The sequence below is a fragment of the Boleophthalmus pectinirostris genome, unplaced genomic scaffold (assembly GCF_026225935.1).
Source record: "Boleophthalmus pectinirostris isolate CB_2022bp ecotype Guang Dong unplaced genomic scaffold, ASM2622593v1 HiC_scaffold_10, whole genome shotgun sequence".
Taxonomy (NCBI): domain Eukaryota; kingdom Metazoa; phylum Chordata; class Actinopteri; order Gobiiformes; family Gobiidae; genus Boleophthalmus; species Boleophthalmus pectinirostris.
Genome location: NW_026570971.1, coordinates 32,525,527 through 32,546,942, shown reverse-complemented (window position 1 = coordinate 32,546,942; position 21,416 = coordinate 32,525,527). Strand labels below are relative to the sequence as shown.

At 40.6% G+C, this 21,416-nt stretch overlaps 1 protein-coding gene across 1 annotated transcript; it reads right to left on the bottom strand.

Moving 5' to 3' along the window:
* Positions 1 to 1,841: 1,841 nt before the first annotated feature.
* syt16 (synaptotagmin XVI) lies at positions 1,842 to 20,018 on the bottom strand. Its single transcript, XM_055155468.1, has 9 exons — positions 19,313 to 20,018; positions 16,345 to 16,521; positions 13,060 to 13,338; positions 10,681 to 10,943; positions 8,338 to 8,612; positions 7,792 to 7,975; positions 7,343 to 7,520; positions 6,149 to 6,264; positions 1,842 to 5,216 (listed from the first exon to the last, which is right to left on the bottom strand). Exons 1-9 carry the CDS (start codon positions 19,341 to 19,343, stop codon positions 5,022 to 5,024), a joined length of 1,698 nt encoding a protein of 565 aa, XP_055011443.1. The 5' UTR covers positions 19,344 to 20,018; the 3' UTR covers positions 1,842 to 5,021.
* Positions 20,019 to 21,416: the final 1,398 nt, after the last annotated feature.

Below are 21,416 nucleotides of genomic sequence, written 5' to 3'. Positions count from 1 at the left end.
AGCCAGGAGAGGAGGATGTTGCTAAGAAACAGAAGCCTATACAGCAGAGACGGACCAATCAGAGACAAGCATTCAGGGATGGTAAATACAATACATGAATGAATACAAAAGATTGAAATAAACATGGATTAAAGCAGGACTAAACCAGTACTCAATCAGGACTAAATCAGGACTCAACCAGGACTAAAACAAGACTAAAACAGAACTAAAACAGGATTAAAACAGAACTAAAACAGGATTAAAACAGAACTAAAACAGGATTAAAACAGGACTAAAACAGGACTAAAGCAGGACTAAAGCAGATGTAACCTAGAACTAAACCAGGACTAAAGCAGGACTAAAACAGGACTAAAACAGATCTAAACCAGCACCAAAACAGGACACAAGCAGGACTAAAGCAGGACTAAAACAGGACTAAAGCAGGACTAAACCAGATCTATACCAGGACTAAAACAGGACTAAAGCAGGACTAAAACAGATTAAACGAGGACTAAAGCAGGACTAATCTAGGACTAAAACAGAACACAAGCAGGACTAAAGCAGGACTAAAGCAGGACTGAAACAGATCTAAACCAGGACTGAAACAGGACTAAAACAGGACTAAAGTAGGACTAAAGCAGGACTAAAGCAGGACTAAAGCAGGACTAAAGCAGGACACAAGTAGGACTAACACAGGACTAAAACAGATCTAAACAAGGACTAAACCAGGACTAAAGCAAGTTTAAAGCAGGACTAAACCGGGATTAAACCAGAAGGGATCAATAAACTGGGACTGCTACTATCTCTCAGTCTAAGTCTAAAACACAGATGGAATCTGTCAGGCAAAACTGGACTATTGGGGATTACACGGTTAATCAATAAAATGAATAATCACTTAGACTAATTACAACTTATGTAAGAATGACAACTCAGACACATCAGTGGTTAACAGTTAAAGAAATGGAACCTTCAGAGGAAGAGAAATTATGCAGAGAATAATAAAAATGCATTAGTCTTATACAGAGCTTTAAGACACTATTGTAGCCACAGCTGCCCTGGGACAGACTGATAGATGAGAGGCTGCTAATCTGCACCATCAGCCTCTTCCAGCACAAACACACACATCTCATTCACACTAAAGAGACAATGATGGTTATAATATAGTTAAAAGAATAAAAACCTAAACAGGAAAGTAACATTTGATATTTGTGCTTTTTATTTGCAACAACAGACTCAGTACAAAAGGTGCTTCAGTTTAACCACACAGGGCTCAAAAGACGGACTAGACCAGGTCTAAACCGGTGTGAGATAGTATTTTGACCCCCCAATAAGATTTGGACTCCCCTTACTTTTTTCTTTAGTAGTTACTTATCTGATCATTATTTCTTATGTCATTTACTTTTATTATATATTACTACATATTCACTTTCTTTTAAGATAATTTAAGAAATGTTTTGATGGAGAACGACTTGGTATTTTGTGTAAATGTAGCGTATTGTTAAAATTGCATATACAGAGCAATCTTGTCACTTTTTATATTGTATTTGACATTGCTCTGGTGTTTAGTTTGCTCTGTTCAGATAATCCACATGTAATTTTAAGTGAAGTTATTGATTACAGAAACCATTTAACAAATCTTCTCCTATCATCTACTGAACTACTCTATTGATCTTTATTGATCAGACCTGTCTATTTTAACAAGATTCCAAGTCATTAGACATCACTTTGAACTACTTATCGCATTTTCAGTTAAATATGTGTTTAAACAACAAAGTCATTTTTAATATTCAAAAGTTATAATCAACATAAAAATGCATCTGAGTTCTTCAAAAAACACTTTAAAATATGTCAATATGGTTTCATTTGCAGATATAGTATTAATATTCAAAGTTTTTCTATAGAATTCAAGTTCTTTATTAATAAAATAAAGATTTTCATGGGGGGTTCAATATATCATAATAGGATTCTGACCCCGGGGTCAACATACTATATGGTATGTTGACCCCAGTGTCACCTCACCACGGGGCCAACATCCTATACCACACCCTGGGTCTAAAACACGGAATAAACCCATATCTAAACCGGGTCTAAATCCGGTCTAAGTCTTGCCAGTTGAGTCCATGCAGGTCCATTGGTTCATGCAGTGAACAGCAGCATTCAGAAACACTGAGAAAGTTTCATGCAAAAAACTTCAGAATCCACCAAACGACTCAAACCTAAAACTCAACCAGGAGTAAATCAGGACTAAATCAGGACTAAACCGGGGTCTAAACCAGGGACTAAATCAGGGACTAAACCAGGACTAAACCAGGACTAAACCAGGGACTAAACCTGGATTAAACCAGGGACTAAACCAGGGACTAAATCAGGGACTAAATCAGGACTAGACCAGGATTAAACCAGGGACTAAAACAAGACTAAACCGGGACTAAATCAGGGACTAAACCAAGACTAAACCAAGACTAAACCAGGGACTAAATCAGGACTAAACCAGGGACTAAACCAGGACTAAACCAGGGACTAAACCAGGGACTAAACCAGGACTAAACCAGGACTAAACCAGGGACTAAACCAGGAACAGACCATGACTAAATGGGGACTAAACCAGGACTAAACTAGGGCTAAACCAGGACTAAAACAAGACTAAACCAGGACTAAACCAGGGACTAAACCAGAACTAAACCAGGGACTAAACCAGGACTAAACCAGGGACTAAACCAGGACTAAACCAGGGATTAGACCATGACTAAATGGGGACTAAACCAGGAATTACACAAGTTTTAAACCAGGGACTAAACTCGAACTAAACCAGGACTAAACTAGGGCTAAACCAGGACTAAAACAAGACTAAACCAGGGTCTAAACCAGGACTAGACCATGACTAAATGGGGACTAAACCAGGGATTACACAAATTTTAAACCAGGGAATTAAACCTGAACTACACCAGGGCTAAACCGAGACTAAACCAAGACTAAATCAGGACTAAACTGGGGACTCCACTCAGAGATCAAGAGTCTAACCCACAACCTCGTCACTGAGAGGAGGAGAGGCTACTCTGCCACAGTCCGAGTCGTTTGGTGGTGAGTTTTGATATGTTCGTTCCAATAGTTTGACAGGCACTTTGACTTTAACTTCATGCACCATTTAAAATATCAAATATATTTAAACATCCATAAATCGTCTCCTAAAAATATAAAATGTACTTATATACAGGCCTCATGCATGAAGACATGTGCAGGTACAACACCACTGTCCACATGGGGAAACTACTCCAATCCTAAATATAATCTAATCTGTTTTTTGACATGTAAGATTAAGAAACCACAAGTCGTTTAAAGTTAAACTACTATTTGTGAGGGAGTGTCTGCCACCTGCTTGTCTCCACGGAGCTGTAATTGCTTTCCTGAAATGTTCCACAGTATGGCATTACTGCGTTACAGGTCAAATCTGTGGAGAGGCGAGCCCAGTCAGAATCCATGTTTTTAGAAGGCACTGTGGAAAATTCCAGGCAAGGCAATAATATCTCCATGGAGACAAGCCGACTCTCCACCAGAAAGATTACCTTGAATATAATTGGAAAAACTAAACATTGTGAGAGGTGGTCATGTGACTTTATCAGCCAATCATGTTAAACTTCAGTAACAAAACTCCAGCCGTGTTCATGTTAAATTTTCTGTCACATTCAGGGCAGATTGTGAAGAACTGGCTGATTTTTTGTGCCTTTGGCCTCTGTTCATGTAAACTGTACACTCTATGATTCTGAAACTGCCAATGCAAAACTACTTCGGATTTACACTCATTATAATGTAAAAAAAAAAGTTGATACTCCCTTTGTTTACTCTGCTGCAGCTCCCTCTGCTCCACACACACACACATATTAGTAAATTGTGGCTTTTTTGGTTCATTTCTACCTTTGTAAGAAAATAAATAAATCAATTAAAGAATTAAGACATTATTTTGCAGCCTTCGTTGTGCTGTGTGCCCTGTACTTTACATTTCTACAAACTGAAAACTTTAAATTGTCAGATTTCATATAATTGGAAGCATCTTTCAATGTGGCATTTAAGAATAATGGAAACCCAAGCTCCTGAGTTTGTGTCTATCGTGAAAGAGTCAAAGCTGCTCTCACATTTCAGTCCAACTTTGTGATCCTTCCATTAGAGCATAAAGCATAAAAAGATCAAAATATGAAACAAATGTGAATCCTGATGAATGAATGATCTGAATCCTGATTTTAAAACATAAATCACTAAAGAGTGCAATACTAAGAATACAGCCGCAAGCAGAGATGATCAGCCTCTCTTATCAGTTCCATGTTGTGGTGGGCTGGGAGGGCATCAGGTTTAATCCTCATGTGACGTGCAACCTGCAGACTTGTTGTGCACTAGTTTCTCTCATGTCTTTCCAGTGGCTCCGCCTCTCTGCTGCTGTTCTGATCATAGAGATATAAAGGTTTAAAGAATTGGACTAAGTGAGTGTGACGTCACTCACAGCGTTCGGCTCCAGTTAAATGAAGCTCATCGAGGCTGGCAGCTAAAGTGAATTTGGAGCCGAGTTCCATATTTTGAATTCTGAGTGAGTTTATCATGGCAACCAAAGAGCCATTCAGAAGCGGGACGGTTGAAGGTTAGTTTAGCAAGGCTGTCAATCAAAACTTGCTGCAAATGCTAGCAGGAGTGACCTCGAGGAAAGAAAGTGCCCGATTGTTCTGTTATCAATGTTCATATCTTGGATTCCGGACAAAATTGTGGAATAAAACCCCCAGGATCACGTAGAGCGGGTTAAAATGAATATTTTAAGACCAAAATGGAGCCTGACAGCAGCAAAGACAGAGCGGGGGGACACGTTTTTTCAATACAAAGTGAACTGGGGCGATGGAGCCAGAAGAAGAGCCAAGAGCCCCCATGCTTACTTCCTGTTTACAACATGGCGGCTAGCGGGTGACCTATGTCCATCCATATATACAGATTATGGTTCTGACCCAGCCCACCATTGTCCTCCTCTTCATGCTCCGAGGAGGTGGTCTGGGAGGGCATCAGGTTTAACCCTCGAGCAGAGCGTGCCACCTGCACACCTGCTGTCCTTTAGCCTCTCTCATGTCAGTCCAGTGGCTCTGCTCTTCTTCTCCGCTGCTGTTCTGACCCAGAGCGACCCAGCCCACCATCTGCTTCTTCATGCTCCGCCGATTAAACACAGACACCAGCAAAGTCACATCCGACAGCTGGAAGAGCGCCACCTGCAGCAAACACTGGGTCAGTACAGGTCTCAGGGAGGTGGATAGATGCTAGTGCAGGTTTAGTGCAAGTGGAGTCTGATTTAGTCCTGGTTTAGACCTGGTTTTGTCCTGGTTTTGTTCTGGTTTTGTTCTGGTTTTGTCCAAGTTTAGCCCTAGCTTTGTACTGGTTTAGTTCTGTTGTAATCCTGGTTTAGTTCTGGTTTACTCCTGGTTTAGTTCTCATTTAATCCTGGTTCAGTCTTGGTTTAATCCTGGTTTAGTCCTGGTTAAATCCTAGTTCAATCTTGGTTCAGTCCTGGTTCGGTCCTGATTTAGACGTAGTTTAGACCTGTTTTTTCCCCAGTTATACCTGGTTTTGTACTGGTTTACTTCTGGTGTAGTTCTGGTTTAGTCCTGGTTCAATTCTGGTTTAGCCCTGGTACAGCCCTGGTTTAGTTCGGTTTAGTCCTGGTTTAGTCCTGGGTTACTTCTTGTTTAGTTCTAGTTTAACCCTTGTTCAGTCCTGATTTAGTCCTGATTTAGACCTGGTTTTGTACTGGTTTAGTCCTGTGTTAATCCTGGTCTAGCCTTGGTTCAGTCCTGGTTTAGTTATTGCTTAGTCCTGATTTAGTCTCATTTTAGTCCTGATTTAGTCTTGGTTTAGTGCTGGTTTAGTCTTGATTTGGTTCTGGTTTAGCCCTGGTTTGGGCCTGATTTAGTTCTGGTTTAGTCCTGTTTTAGTTCTGTTTTAGACCTGTTTTAGTCCTGATTTAGTCCTGTTTTAATCCTGGTTTAATCCTGTTTTAGTCTTGTTTTAATCCTGGTTCAGTCCTGGTTTAGTCCTGGTTAAATCCTGTTTTAGTCCTGGTTTAGTCCTGTTTTAGTCCTGTTTTAATCCTGGCTTAGTCCCGTTTTAGTCCTGGTTTAAACCTGTTTTAGTCCTGGTTTATTACCTGGAACATAAATGTCTCTTTGTACACAGGGTTGGGCTGTCCACGGCGCACAGAGGTTTTACAGCGAGAGATCTCCTGCCCCACAGAGTTCAGCAGAGACAGACGCGCGTAAGTGTCTGAAAAATACACAAATATTTAAGGTCCTTTTCACAGATGTTCCTGCGCTCTGTCAGTGGCACTCGATTCAGTTCTGTCAATCATCATTTCATCTTTGCATTGTTTTCCTTATGACCTCTTGTATACATCTGACATATTTTATTTTACTTGTACATATACATTTATATAATTCTGCCTGCCTTTGTCGCCACTCTCTTGCTTGTTTGCTACTTATTTAGAATGTATTATTACTACTATTTATATTTTTGCTCTTAGTTATTATATTATATTGTGATGTGTGAGCTCCTGGGTCCAAATCATTTCCCTTGTGGATCAATAAATTCTAAGTTAACTTTACCTTTAGGTCTGTTCACATGCACCGAGCATCATTCACCCCAGACACCATGAGCAACGTGAGAGGCATCAATAGATCACAAATCTGTTTCCATGACAACGGACTTCTAGTGAACAGTTGGGTTCACACCAGCCAAATGCATCACGGTGTATGTAAAAATGTTAATATTGAAAACATCACCACTGCAAACCAGGTTCAGTTGTGATCATAGACTTATGGACCAATTATAACAGCTGAATATGGACGATAAAGCCGTTTTAAAGCCTCCAGAGAAACAGTGCACTTAATGTCAACTAAACTTTTCTCAGATACTCGACTGACAAGAATGGGATCCCTGTTTCCCACCAAAAGAAAGCACGGTTTAGGAACATTAAGACAAAAGTTGACGGGGAAGAATAAAGAATAAGGTGAATAAAGAAGTGAACTAAGGGATTGTGACATCACCCATAGCATCCAGCTCCAGTCAAATGAAGCTCACCGAGGATGGGAGTTATAGGAGAGAATTTGGAGCCAAGTTCCATACTAGGAATCGGAATTGATTTACGGACCAAATAAAGTAATAAAAACACCAGGATCATGCAGAGCGGGTTATGAACATTTTAAGACCAAACTGACAAGCCTGACAGCAGCAGTTACAGAGAGAGGATTTGTAAGTCTGTATTGTTAATGTTCATGGGACTAATAGTAAAACACATCTATTTGTTTAATAATAAGATAGTGAATGAGTGTTTGAGTGTTTGTACCTGGGGGTCGATTGAGACTGAGGTTCCTAAAATGGCTCCCTTTCACCACCTCCACCGACATGCGTCCCGTCGTGGCGTTGTAGGACAGGCCCAGTAACAGCTCCGGAGCGCCTCCATGTGTCAGAGACTGGGTAGAGGAGGCACTGTCTGGGGAGAGGGACATCTGCGAGCCCATACTCTGGAAGCAAAGGACCTGGGTTAGACCCGGTTTAGTCCTGGTTTAGTCCCGGTTTCTGTCTGTCTGTTTCAGTCCTGGATAAATCCTGTTTAAATCCTGATTTAGATTTGCATCAGTCCTGGTTTCATACAGATTTAGCCCTCGCTTAGATCTGTTTTAGTTCTGCTTAAGTCCAAGTTCTGCCCTTGGTTTAGTCCCTCCCTGTTATAGTCCCAGTTTAGTCTTGATCTTGAGCTAGTCCTGGTCAGGATCTTAGCTGGAGGTCTAGTACCTTTATATTACTCCTGGGCTGCAGTAGCAGAGTGGTTGATAGAGTCCCTCCTTCTGGGTCCAGCTCTGAAAGCCTGAGGATCTTTTCTCCCATCATTCTCTCTCTGGACATTCTGCCCCCTAGAGCATAGAGCCGGAAGCGCAGCGCCGAGACGTGGAGGTCACTGGGCTCAATACGATTAAACCTGGACACAAATACACACAGATTTAGTCCTGGTTAAACATGGGTTCAGTCCTGGTTTAGGCCAAAGTTTGGTCCTGGTTTAGCCCTAGTTCAGTCCTGGTTTAGTCCAGTTTTGCTCTTGGTTCAGTACTGGTTCAGAACTGGTTTTACTCCTGGTTTAGTCCCAGTTTAGTCTGGTTTTGGTTCTGCTTTGGTTCTAGTTTAGTCCTGGTTTAGTGATGGTTTAGTCCATGTTTGGTTCTTCTTCAGTCTTGGTTTGGTCCTGCTTTAGTCCTGGTTTAATCATGGTTTAGTCCTGGTTTAGTCCGGGTTTGGTCCTGCCTCAGTACTAGTTCAGGCCCTCATCTCGTCCCTGGTTCTTACCTGAACGTCTCATTAAAATCTGGACTGTCCCCTTTCTGCACGGAGCTCTTGTGTCTCTGCTTCTTGGCGGGCAGTAGGACCATGTGGATCTGCCAGGAATCCATTCCGGTTCTGGTTTTATCAGGCAGATCTCGGACTCCAAGAACCAACACCGAGACTCGCTCCAGGTCTGAGGAATAGTCCAGGTTTAAGATCAAGTCTGCACACTTAGACACAGGTAAACGAGGAGACGAGGAGAGGTCCAGAGGGAGATCCAGGACTGGGGGCTGCTCCTGCTGTAAGAGGAGAGACATGATTATAATTTTACTTCCTGGTTGGACACAGGCAGCGTATAGTTAAGTTTTGTTTCTTTCACACATGTTTGAATAACTCTTTATTATTAGTCTGTCTACATCTCCAAAGCTCAAAATGCTCTGCTCCACCTTGTGATGTCATGTGATGGTATTTTTCAAGTTAACAACTCCTTTTACCTTTTGTTCAGAAAAGATTGGTAATTCCATGGCTGAAATTATCCAAATGATTCTAGTGGTGTGTGGAGTTCAAAGATAGATATGTTGCAAATTTGCAGCCACGGTGGAAAAAAAACACACGAGTGCTTGAAAAAAATGTGTACAATTGTGGATTGAAATTTTCTCTTGTAGAAAATATTTACACACACGGGAGAAAAATATGAATAAATGTGTAGATTGATATTTGCATGAATAGAGTGCCAGCTATAATAACAGGTACCACCACAACTCAGCAACTGCAACTTTTCAAATGTGTCCCAGCAGTTTCAAATATGTGCGCCTTGACACAACTTGCAATGTGCATGCAGCAAAACCAATTTGCAGTGCAATTTATAGAGAGCTGGGGGAAGGGGTTGACCAGTTAGAAAGGGGGAAGATGAAGAATCCATGTATCATTCGTTCATTTGTTTTTCAAAGTAAAACCAAAAATAAGAAAATGAAAACAACTATTTTCTTCATTATTTGTCTCCAAAACCAACACTTTTGCACTACATAGGGACTGAAGCAGGACTAAACCAGGACTAAACCAGAATTAAACCAGGATTAAAACAGGCCTAAACCAGGTCTAAACTGGTCTCAGTCCTAGTCCCAGTCTCAGCCCTGATCTTGTCTTGTTCTTGTCCAGGTCTGGTCCCAGTCTCAGTCCTGTATGTGTGTTTTCTGTTTGAGAGAACAACTTATATGACTAAATATGCAGAGTTTGTGTGTTAAACATGTGTGAAAGAAACAAACACAACTCCAGGTCTGTTTGTGATGACTACATTATAACAGTTCAAAAAATAGTGCAATATGGGACCTTTAAGATCTAGAAATATAATGTCAAATTTGTGTGGACTTCTGTTTTCTGTGGTCACGAAAATGTATTTGTTTTGTTTATCATCTGTTTGCTACTGTGCTTTAAAAACAGAATGAAGAAATCTGGGAGCCTGTTCAATCTCATTTAAGGCAATAGGCAAAGATTATATAACTCTTCTTATTAAAGTGGGGCTTCTCATAATGTAATATCAGAGGTGCAATTATTTGCACAGTAATTCCTGCTGAAACTGTATTGTCCCTGAGGCAGATCTGAACAACACCATTGTTAAACATTTTATATTTACACAGAGATAAAACCAACACGCTGTAATACTTCTGACTCCAGAGGCTGCAGAGACTATGAACTTAATGGACCTATATTATGTTATTTTCTGATCTGTGTTCTAATGTTGTTTCCTCATCACAAACAGACCCGGAGTTGTGTTTTGTTTCATTCACACATTTTTAACACACAAACCCTGCTGATATAGGCCCTCTAACTGTTTTTCTCTCAAACAGAAAACACTCAAGTGCCCCATTGTGTTTTCTATTCACTAGAATTATTTGGAGAAATTCAGCCCTGCAATTTCCAATCTCTACTAAACTAAAGGTAAAAGGAGCTGTTAACTTTAAATCTACCACTTCATGACATCATAGGGTGGAACAGAGAGTTCTGAGGTTTGGAGATGTTCAGTTTTTAAAAAGAAGAAATCAGGTACAGTTCCTTTACTATTCTGATACACTTCATTGAAATTTGACATTTGCAAAACAGGTTACATAGAATCCCAAACATCTCCCAAAAGCAAATTTTACCGTCAAAACACTCAGACTGTGAACATGTGTTTTCTGTGTCATTCATTTGACAGAGCAGGAAAGAGTGGAGAGAGTGGAAAGAGCCTAAGAACTGTGCACACTGATGAGAAATATCAGGCCCTGTCCTCTGTTGTGGCTTAAGCTTCATCAAATGATTTTTAATGAGCACTAAAATAGTTCTGATACTTGCAGTACCTCTGGGCTCCATGTGGAGGAGCTGTCATCATCTGTCTCCAGGGGTTTGCAGCTCTAAGTCCTCGCTCCCGTCTGCTTCCTGTCTCACAGCACTCGGACTTGAACTCTGGTTAGACCGGTTCAGGTTAGATCTGGACTGACTCAGGGTGGTTTGGTCTGGGTTGGACCGGTTTAGACTGATTTGGTCTTCCTGTGCGGACCCTTTGCTCCTCTTGGACTGAGACCTGGTACTAGTCCTGGTCTGGGTCTCTTCTGCGGCTGCAGAGAGGGGGTCTTGGGTCTGAGGAGCCGAGTCTGGAAAAGAAAGTACAGAAATTTAACAAATGCAATATGATTATTCACAATTTAAAGCAACAAAGTGCAACTTTCTTGAGGTGGTACATCACCTGCATGACTCCATGGAAAAAGAATATTAAAACCATACTTCGGAACATTCTCCATAGAGACAGATACCATCTATGTCATACTGTGGAAAATTATAGTCAAGCAACATTTCCATGGAGACAAGCAGGAAGAGGTGACGCACACACAGTTTCATTATTTTCTATGAACGTGCACCAGGCACACACCGGGCACACACCGGACATACACCGGGCACACACCGGGCACACACCGGACATACACCGGACATACACCAGGGCACACACCGGGCACACACCGGACATACATCGGGCACACACCGGACATACACCGGGCACACACCGGCACACACCGGGCACACACCGGACATACACCGGGCACACACCGGACATACACCGGGCACACACCGGACATACACCGGGCACACACAGGGCACACACCGGACATACACCGGACATACGGGCACACACCGGACATACACCGGGCACACACCGGACATACACCGGGCACACACCGGACATACACCGGGCACACACCGGGCACAATCGATGCATGTCTGGTTCGTGGAGATGTAAGCCCGCTCATAGTAAAGATGCTTACTATGATTTTTAGTGAAAAACACAATCAAAATGAAAACCTGATTTTAGCTTAGTCTATTTTTGGCAAAAGTTACATACTGTGGCTTTAACTTATTGTAATTAGGGCTCCACAATATATCACTAAGTATTGGTTAGGTAATAATTAACAACAACAAACTTATTTTCAAACAAATATTGCAGTAACACCAAGGACAAAATGTATGTTTTAAATGAAAACATAGAAGGCAGATTTGATCGATGATTTTGCTGCTAACCCGGTAGTTTAGACCTCTACAAACATGTTCTGAAATACATGGGATACTTGGATTAGGTAAAAGTTCAGATGTCTCTATCAAATGTTAATCTTTTTTCTAAACTGAAACCTGGTCTCAAATTGGACTAATTGAGGACTAAATCAATCTAACTCAAGACTAAACCAGGACTTAATGTGTTCTTCGTGGTGTAATCTTGTGGTAAATGAGCCAGTAATCGCCTCCATCCTCCTCTAATAAAACCATCCTTTCTTTGTTTATATGAACGCACGCTGAGAACAGAGATCGCCATGGAAACAGCATCCCGGGATCTCCATGGTAACCGCATCCTGACTCATCGCCGCGTGAGAAACAATCACACTGAGAATAAAATGGGTTTGGACGCACTGACCCTGAAGGATTCTAGGTACTGTTTAGTGGTTTTGAAAGAGACAAACACTGACAAGGACTAAACCAGATCTAAACCAGGACTGAGTCAACCGGGACTTTATTTGGACTAAGTAAGTACTACACAAAGTCTGGACCAGCAATAAACCAAGATAACAGACTAAAGCAGATGTAAAGCCATGACTGAGACAGGTCTAAACCAGGACCAAACAAGAATTACACCAAGTCAAAACTAAGTCAAAACCAGGTCTGGATCAGGCCTAAACCAGGTCTAAGTCAGGTCTAAATCAGGTGAAAACCAAGTCTAAACCAGGTCTAAACCAGGTCTAAACCAAGTCTAAACCAGATCTAAATCAAGTCTAAACCAGGTCTAAATCAGATCTAAATCAGCTCAAAACCAGGTCTAAAACCAAGTCAAAACCAGGACTAAATCAGGTCAAAACCAAGTCTTAACCAAGTCTAAACCAGATCTAAACCAGGTCTAAACCAGGTCTAAACCAGATGTAAATCAAGTCTAAACCAAGTCTAAACCAGATCTAAACCAGGTCTAAACCAGATCTAAATCAGCTCAAAACCAGGTCTAAACCAAGTCAAAACAAAGTCAAAACCAGGTCTAAGTCAGGTCTAAATCAGGTCAAAACCAAATCTAAACCAGGTCTGAATCAGATCAAAACCAGGTCTAAACCAGGTCAAAAAACCAGGTTTAAACCAGGTTTAAACCAGGTCTAAACCAGGTTTAAACCAGGTCTAAACCAGGTCTAAACCAGGTCTAAACCAGGTCTAAACCAGGGCTAAACCAGTATTGTCTCTTACCTTCCATGTCAGAGGGCTCAGTGCTTGCCTCTTCGTGGTCAGACAGTCTGGAGAATCTGTGTCTTTTGTTCAGGGACTTTTGCGACTGTGACTGCGTTAATTCAGAGTTAGCAACATTAGCTCCCACGCTAGCCACTACGCTAGCCCCCACGTTAGCCGCTGCAGAGTTTTTAAAGCTCTGGGATCGGGACACAGAGATCTCAAACTGCTTCAGGATTTCCGCCTCGCTGTCTGACGAACTGGAGCCATAATCGTCCTCCTCGTTCCCAAAAGTCTTCACTGGAAAAACAGGACAAAATCAGGGAAAAATCAGGGATGAAGACAAGGAAAAACTGGGGAAAAATCAGGAATGAAACAAAAAGTCAAGTTAGAAATGCATCAGAAATAGGCAACACTACCCTATGACGTAAATTACATGTTATCAGTGCTTATTTATCTATTGTTTAGCCTTGTTTTGTGTGTATGGACTTTAAAAACACAGAGGAGCACCACCTTATGACATCATACAGTGGGACCAAGCACCTCAAACAGTCAATTAGTTAGATTGTTATCTTATTTCTTCGGTCATTTATCATCGTCATAGTTGTGGTGTTTCAAACCTTTAAAGCTGCACTGTGTAACTTTTCTATTAAGAGCTCTGCAATCTGCTTGTCGCCATGGAGATATTATTGGGAATGCTCCACAGTATGGCATTAAAATCTATCAATAGACTATGTTTCTTCTGTCTATTTTCATGACAGCAATTTCCATTCGTTCTCTCTCTCCCTTAAAACACACACTCTCACACCCATGTAGACAAACCCTGCAGGAACTACTGAAGTGTTTTGCCCAAGGACACAACAACAGTGTCCAGAGGTTAGAACTGGAATTGAACCACAGACTGTTCGGACAGACTTACGAGGATCTTCGTCTGACTGGACGCTACAACAGGAAAAACATGAACCCATTTGAAGGAAGAACGACACTGAAAAAAGGTGATTTCCTGTAAATGCAAAAATGAGACTGACTGTAGGAGCTGATTTGAAATATAATTGACTATTTTGTAGAACTAAAACAGGACTAAAGCAGGATTAAACCAGGACTGAACCAGGAATAAACCGGGACTAAACTAGGACTAAACCAGGTCTAAACCAGGACTGAACCAGGACTAAACCAGGACTGAACCAGGACTGAACCAGGACTAAACCAGGACTGAACCAGGACTAAATCAGGACTGAACAAGGACTGAACCAGGTCTGAAGCAGGACTAAACCAGGACTAAACCAGGAGTGAATTAGGACTAATCCGGACTCCAAGTCCACTGATGAAATTTTCAAACAATATATGTCTAATCCAGGTTAATCTTTACGACTAAACAAGAACTATCCAGGGCTAAAACAATATAAAACAGCACTAAACCAGGACTTACCCAGGTCTTAAATAAACTAGGACTATAGCAGGTCTAAACCAGGACTAAACCAGGACTTAATGTGGTCTAAAACAGGTAAATATAAAGTACAATCCTCAAAACTGGACTAAAGCAGGACTAAACCAGAACTAAACCAGGTCTAAAATAATACAAAACTAGATCTAAATCAGGACTAAGCCAGGTCTAAAGTAAAATAGGACAATAGCAGGCCTAAACCAGGACTAAATCAAGAATAAACCAGGTCTAAATCAGGACTAAACAGTGACTAAAAAAAGACTAAACTAGGTTTAAACCAGGACTAAACCAGGTCTTACCTTTTAGGCTCAGAGTGGTGAATGTTTGCTTTGAAATGTTTGTAACTATGAGGCCCCTCCTACGGACACACTTTGGTCAAACAAAAAGACGAAACACAAACCTCATATGTCACTGCAGTGTTTAAATAAAGACCACAAGTTAAAAATATATATAATTTCTCTTAATAATTGTTCCACAGTGGGGCTTTAATGTAGTGTTCTACTCAGAAACATCCCTGGAGTTGTTTTGTTTCAGTCACACATGTTTCAGTAATCCTGCAGTTATGTCTCCCTTTGCAGAGCTCACAATACTCTGTTACACCAGATGATGTCATTAGGTGGTATTTTCAGGCATTCTGTGTTTCCTAAATCCACGTGTATTCATTGGCAAGATCAGGGCTTTTTTTGTTTACTATGGAAATGGTCTTTGATTGAGTTTGTTGTGGAGGCTGCCTTCTCGTGGAGCTCAGGATTATTTTTGATACCTTTTTCAAGTTTATTTTCATATTCTAGAGTTGAATGCTCATATATTAAAATCCTGTGTGTAATCATAAAAGTAATCCAAGTTTGAGAAGTCTGTTTCTCTGTTTCATTAATGTGACATGCATTGATAAGGTTTAAATCCAGACTCAAAATGGTTCTTTTTAGCTGTGTATATGACTGAAAGGTTTTTATTCCACACTCCTCTCACTTCTCTCATAATGTTAAATTCCTGATGATTACTTTTGTTTTGATTTGTTGATATTGTGATTTTAATGTAGTTCTTATTCTGTAAAGCACTTTGAATTACTTTGTGTACTAATTGTGCTATATAAATAAACTTGCCTTGCCTTTGTAACTAAGTAAATAAGATAGAAATAAAGTTTACATGTAGTCCGCAAGCCAAACCACAAGCCAAACCACAAGCCAAAATACCCTCCTGTTGTCATAATAGAGCCAATGCCACTTCAGATCCTGCTGTGACTGTTCTGTGTGTATCCAGACACTGTGGGGGGGGCTGTGGTGCAAACGTACAGACAAGATGTTCGATTGTCTTTGTACTGTTTGTCCAAAGGAGAATAGAAGAAAACATATCTCCTGATCCCCACGTCAGAGATCTATGACAATGATGACGGCCACTGTAAAGAAAACCTGCTTCACAGACAAAGAAGCTTGGACTAAAACTATAGACCATATACACTGTATGAATGGACAGAGTTGACGCTCTAGCCGCATTCTGAATAGGAAGTTCACACGCGGGCAACATCACACCGTCAGGGAACGTTGATGACATCAGCTGCAAAATCAGTGCAGATTCTCCCATGTGCTGATGTCACATGAACCCACCCAATACTTCATGGATCCAAAACTCTGGAACACAGGTGCCTTTGTACATTACACACTTTTCAATAAGTCACTTTCGTTTTTTAAATCATCTTTTAAAACTCACCTGTTCAGTTTTGCGTTTCACTGTGATAAATGTTGACTTTTTAGTGTCTGGTGTGTTTTTATGTGTCTGTTTATAATTCTAGTTGTGTACTGCTCTCTGGTCAACTGTGTTATTTTTTAAAGTGTGTTAGAAATAATGTTTTGCTTGACTCTTACCCAGTGTGGAGCGGTTGCCAGTTCGATTCCTCTTGCGTCTCTGGCCCCGGGGCTCGAGGCAGGGCAGTCCCCCCACCTCAGAGAAACAGAGCTTCTTGTTGATGAAGAGGAAGAGGAGGGCCAGCGCGATGATGAAGATGCCGACAGCGGAGAGGAAGCCCAGAGCCTCTGGAGTGACTGGCAACACGAGTGGACAGAGGACAACACAGTGACCAGACCAGACCAGCAGACAGCCTCACAGATAAACAACAAGTAAACCACAACAAAAACGTCAACAGAGATGGAGGAACGCAGAGGACGAGGAGAGACCAGGAAAACTCATAAGAACACTGCAAAAGAAATACAAAACAGAGGCAGTTACAGAGGTCAGCGTTCACAGAGGTCAAGGTCATTTGGGTCAACAGATTCTCCCTTATGTACTCTGGGAGACCTTGCCCCCAGCAGGAAAACAAATAGATTTGCAAATTCCTTTATTCCCTCTGTCGTTCGGCTCCTAAACACAGAAGAGAAATAGACAGAGCCAAGTGTCGTTTTTATCCTGTTGTTTACTGTTCTAATGTTGTTGTTCTGTTTTGTATCTGGCTTTTGCACCTTATGCCTCATTTGCACTAATGCTCAGCTCTGATGCCCATAATTATACGAGCACCTGACCTGTGGGAAATGTGTGTGTTTTTTTATGTTGTAGTCTGTGACTGCAAACAGAATTGTCCCTCAGGGATAAATAAAGTTTTCTACACTTTCATAATTAATCTGACTAGTAGCGCTACAAGATAAATGGCAATCAGACTGAAATCACCATTTAAAGCAAATCACCAAGATTACAATTTTTAAAGGTGCATTGTGTAACTTTTCTGGTGTAGGGTCCATCAAATGCTTTTTTGCTGTGTCTTAAACTTAAAGTTACAGGTCAGATCTGTCACAGTTCTGCCTTTTTGTTTACATGTTTTCCCCAGTTCAGTTCCATTTCTCAGTCTCTTCCGGTCCTCCTTTTGTTACCTCCCTCCTTTACCTGCAGCTGCCCCTCATTCCGTAATCAGCCCAGGCCAGTCTATATATACTCCCTCTGCTCATTCAGTCTTTACCAGATTGTCAACCTGTCAAGACATGGAGTCAAGCTTTCCCTGAACCTCTGTATCTCTATACCCTGTTGTTTGCATTTAGTGCAATTCTGATTTATTTCCTTGTTGGCCATACCTGCTTCTGTGTTTATTTCCCAGTTTCTAAATGATATTTTTGTTCACGTTTGACATCATATACTCCTTTGTTGTTGTCAGTCTGATTTATTAAATACTGTATAAACATATTTATCATTACCTGTTAAAGGATACTTTCTGTTATTCAATTAAGCCTTTGTCTGCACGATTGTGTTGCATTTGAGTCCAAGTTACCTGCGATAAGATCTGTGGAGCAGCGACCCCACTCATAGTCAGAATGTCTATTTTTCTAGGTATTTTTGAGCTTTAAAACCACCTGTAATTGAATAAATGTAAGATTGAACTGTTTAATGACATACTGTGTAACATTCTAGGCAAAGCAATGACATAGCCATAGAAACAAGCAGGTGACAGACCCTCCATCAGAAAAGTTACACAATGCAACTTTAAGTATCATTTCCTCCACTAAGAAAATGTCTTGTCTTATTCTGTATAAAAAATGCTAACCCTGTAGTTTAGATACAAGCATGTTCTGAAATGTGATTCTTGTATTGGTCAAGTCTTTTTTTGTCAGTTATTCTGGAAAATGTGAAATTCGAACAAAATCCTTTTTATTCAATCATAAATCACAAGTCTAATCACAATTGCAATGTTTGTCAGAAAAAAATCTAAATTCTACCAGTCTTATTGCCGAATGTCTCCATGGAGATGTTATTGCAGTGCCTATAATGTTTCACAGTCTGACATTAAACTTATCCATCTCTAGTAAGACAAGCAGGTAACATCACCAGACAAATTACAGGTCAGATATATGGGAAGGCGAGCCTTCTCACAGTATGATGAGAATGTATGATGTCAAGATTATTAAAGCACAATTAGTGACAAGGTTCATTCTCTCGCTGTATTTATCCAAACACACCATAACATCTGGGAGGGAATCTGACTCACCACAACATCTGTAGAAACATTTGACTTGCCCTTAACAGTAACCCTAACAAACTAAGACTACAGGGATACAGCAGGATGGGAGGGCATCTGACACACAGAGCAACAGGAAGCCTTTTAACTACAGGCACTCAAGTTACATTCATGCATGAAGCAGGAGTGCCCTCTTGTGCTTGTACTCAGTATTACAGTTGACTACATCTGATCTTATCTGTATCTTGCTTAAAACAAACAGAATTTAGAGAATAAACATTGACGTGAATCTTGGAAACAGACTAGAACTGTGTGACCGAGACTAACCAGGATCAAACCAGGATCAAACTAATGTGAACTAGTCTTGTCCAGATACTTTATTTGGATACTAAGAAATAGACTCGATAATCAAGACTGATTCTGATACCACAAAAACTTAGAATATGATTCCCAATGTTAAATCTTAGTAGTTTCTTTTCTATTCCCATGTGGTCTTGTGTATAATGTGTATAATCCCCCAATGGTCCATGGGTGTACACTAGTTTATGCTCGCTTATATTTGTTCTGATACAGCTCAACATCATTCTAAAGACATTCAGGAAAGGTTCATTTTTGATGTATGAATGTGACTTTAGTACCAATACCTACTCAAATTAGTATCTAGTTTTGATACTAGTTTTAATATAGTTTAGTATCATGTTTTCTTTTGACAACTCTAACAGGAGTAACATAAGTGATAAAAAGTAAAAGTTCAATTCGAACTAACCAAGGAATCAGTCGAAGAGAGTTAAACAAGACCAAAGACAAAGGAATATACCAGAACTTAGCTAGGACAGAACTAAACCAGGACTAAAACAGGTCTAAAGCACAGATTAAATTTAAACTTCAAAACTTACACTGAGTTTCAGCTTTCTCTCCAACCTCCATCACCGATCGGGCATTTTAAATGAATTTATTAGTTAAATTTTAGTCCTTGGTCTCTGTTTCCAGTTGAGATCTGGGTCTAGTCCTGAGTCCTAGTTGTAATCCTGTCTTAGATCCTGGTCTGGATCCTGGTCCAGTCCTGCTCTCTGGTCTGGATGTTGGCTCTTGCAGCTGTCACTCAGCTCTGGTTGTTTTCTCATTAACTTCAGACTTTCCTGTTCACAGAGGAGGAGGCGTGCCCGGTCTTTGGTCCTGGTTTACATCCTGGTCCAGTAGAGGTCCTAGCCTCTGGTTCAGACCTGGTTTCTGGTCCAGTCTCTGATCTGGTTTAGATCTTGGTCCAGTTCTGGTCTCTGGTCTGGATGTTAACGCTCAGGTATCACTCAGCATTAGTTGTTTTAACTTTACACTTTCCTGTTTTCAGAAGAGGAGATGCGGTCCAGTTCTAAGACATGGTTGAGGTCCTGGTCTCTGGTCTAGTCCTGGTCTCTGGTTGAGATCCTGGTCTGTGGTTTGGATGTTGACTCTCATGTGTCACTCAGCACTATTTGTATTAGCGTTAGACTTTCCTGTTTTCAGAAGGGGAGACGTGCTCCAGTCCTGAGTCATGGTTTAGATCCGACTCCAGTCCTGAATCATTGTTTAGATCCTAGTCCTGGTCTCTGGTCTGAATGTTGTCTCTTACATGTCACTCAGCTTTAGTTGTTGTTAACATTAGCTTGAGTCTTTCCTGCTTCCAGAGAGGGAGGCGTGGTTCAAACGCCAGTAAAAAACACAAAGGACACAGTGAAGTTTGATCTGGATTAGACTGTGTTTAAACAAAGAGGAAGGAACAGGAAGAAATGTTCAGCAAGTCCGAAAGATAACATTTTATATGAGATTACTGCTAAGATAAGATCTAGTTTTTAGCATAAAATAAGGTACAAAATCACATTACAATAGGGCTGCAAGGTCAATTCACAATCAAATCGAAATCACAATTTGAATGGATGCAATCAGCAAATCACAACGTCTGCAATTTCTGAATAATTTCCTCTACAAACAACAAAATCTCTGGTCTTATTCTGCATAAAAACTGTTCACCCTGTAGTTTAGATCTGTACAAGCATGTTCTGAAATGTGATTCTTGTATTAGTTTGTATGTTTGTCAGTTCAGAATTCAGTGTTTTTGTCAATTCTGGTCTTTAAAATGTGAACTTTGAACAGAATCCTAAATTAAAACAAATCGTAAATCTAATCAGTCACTTTTCCCCCAAACTTTGCAGCTATTACAAAAATGTCTCCTCTGCATTTGACCCATCCTTCAGTGTCTCTGGATTAAACATGGTAACCCAGTTTATTGTGCATGTTCCAGCAGCATTTATTTAAAGGTTGTATAGAGGATTTTTTAAGGAAATAGAAATACAGCGACGGTCCTTTTTTCAAATGTTGGGAATGTTGTCCACCTCCCTCAGTAGAAACACCTCCTCCTGCCTCCTTACTCTAGAAATCACGCTTGTTTACAGTCAGTGCGAGTTCAAAATTACTGTTGAAGTGACATGTCTAGAAATAATTTAGCGATAATTTGCTTCAGTCACACAATCGCTGGAAGCAATCTCCAAGAATCACCTCAGTTTGGCTTTGCTCCTTTTCCCCTTCTCTTCTTCTTTCAGAGACCTCAAAAACTGACTTTCTTTTGCGGCGAACTGGTCATGGATTCTCGTCTGCTTTGTGTGAATTACAAGGAAGCTACAGTTTGAAAAAGCCTCTCAGAATTGCTGCATAAACCACATAATCCCCGGGTGCTGCGAGTCAGTTACACTAGAAACGTAGGGAGTTTGATTGACACCCTAACAGCCAATAGAAAATGAGGCAGCCTCGTTATCTATTGGCTGATGTTTATCTGGCCTCACTATGTCCACAGTTGATAGATTTTTCATTCTTTTTTATTTTTGGTCACCATTATTACAAGCCTGCTGCGTCTCTGTAATGGTATTTTAAACTTTCAATGACAATTTGAAACTAAAAAAATCCTCGATACAATCAATCAAAATATACAATTCAGATCAATTTAGACTATTGCGCTAATTTACAGCT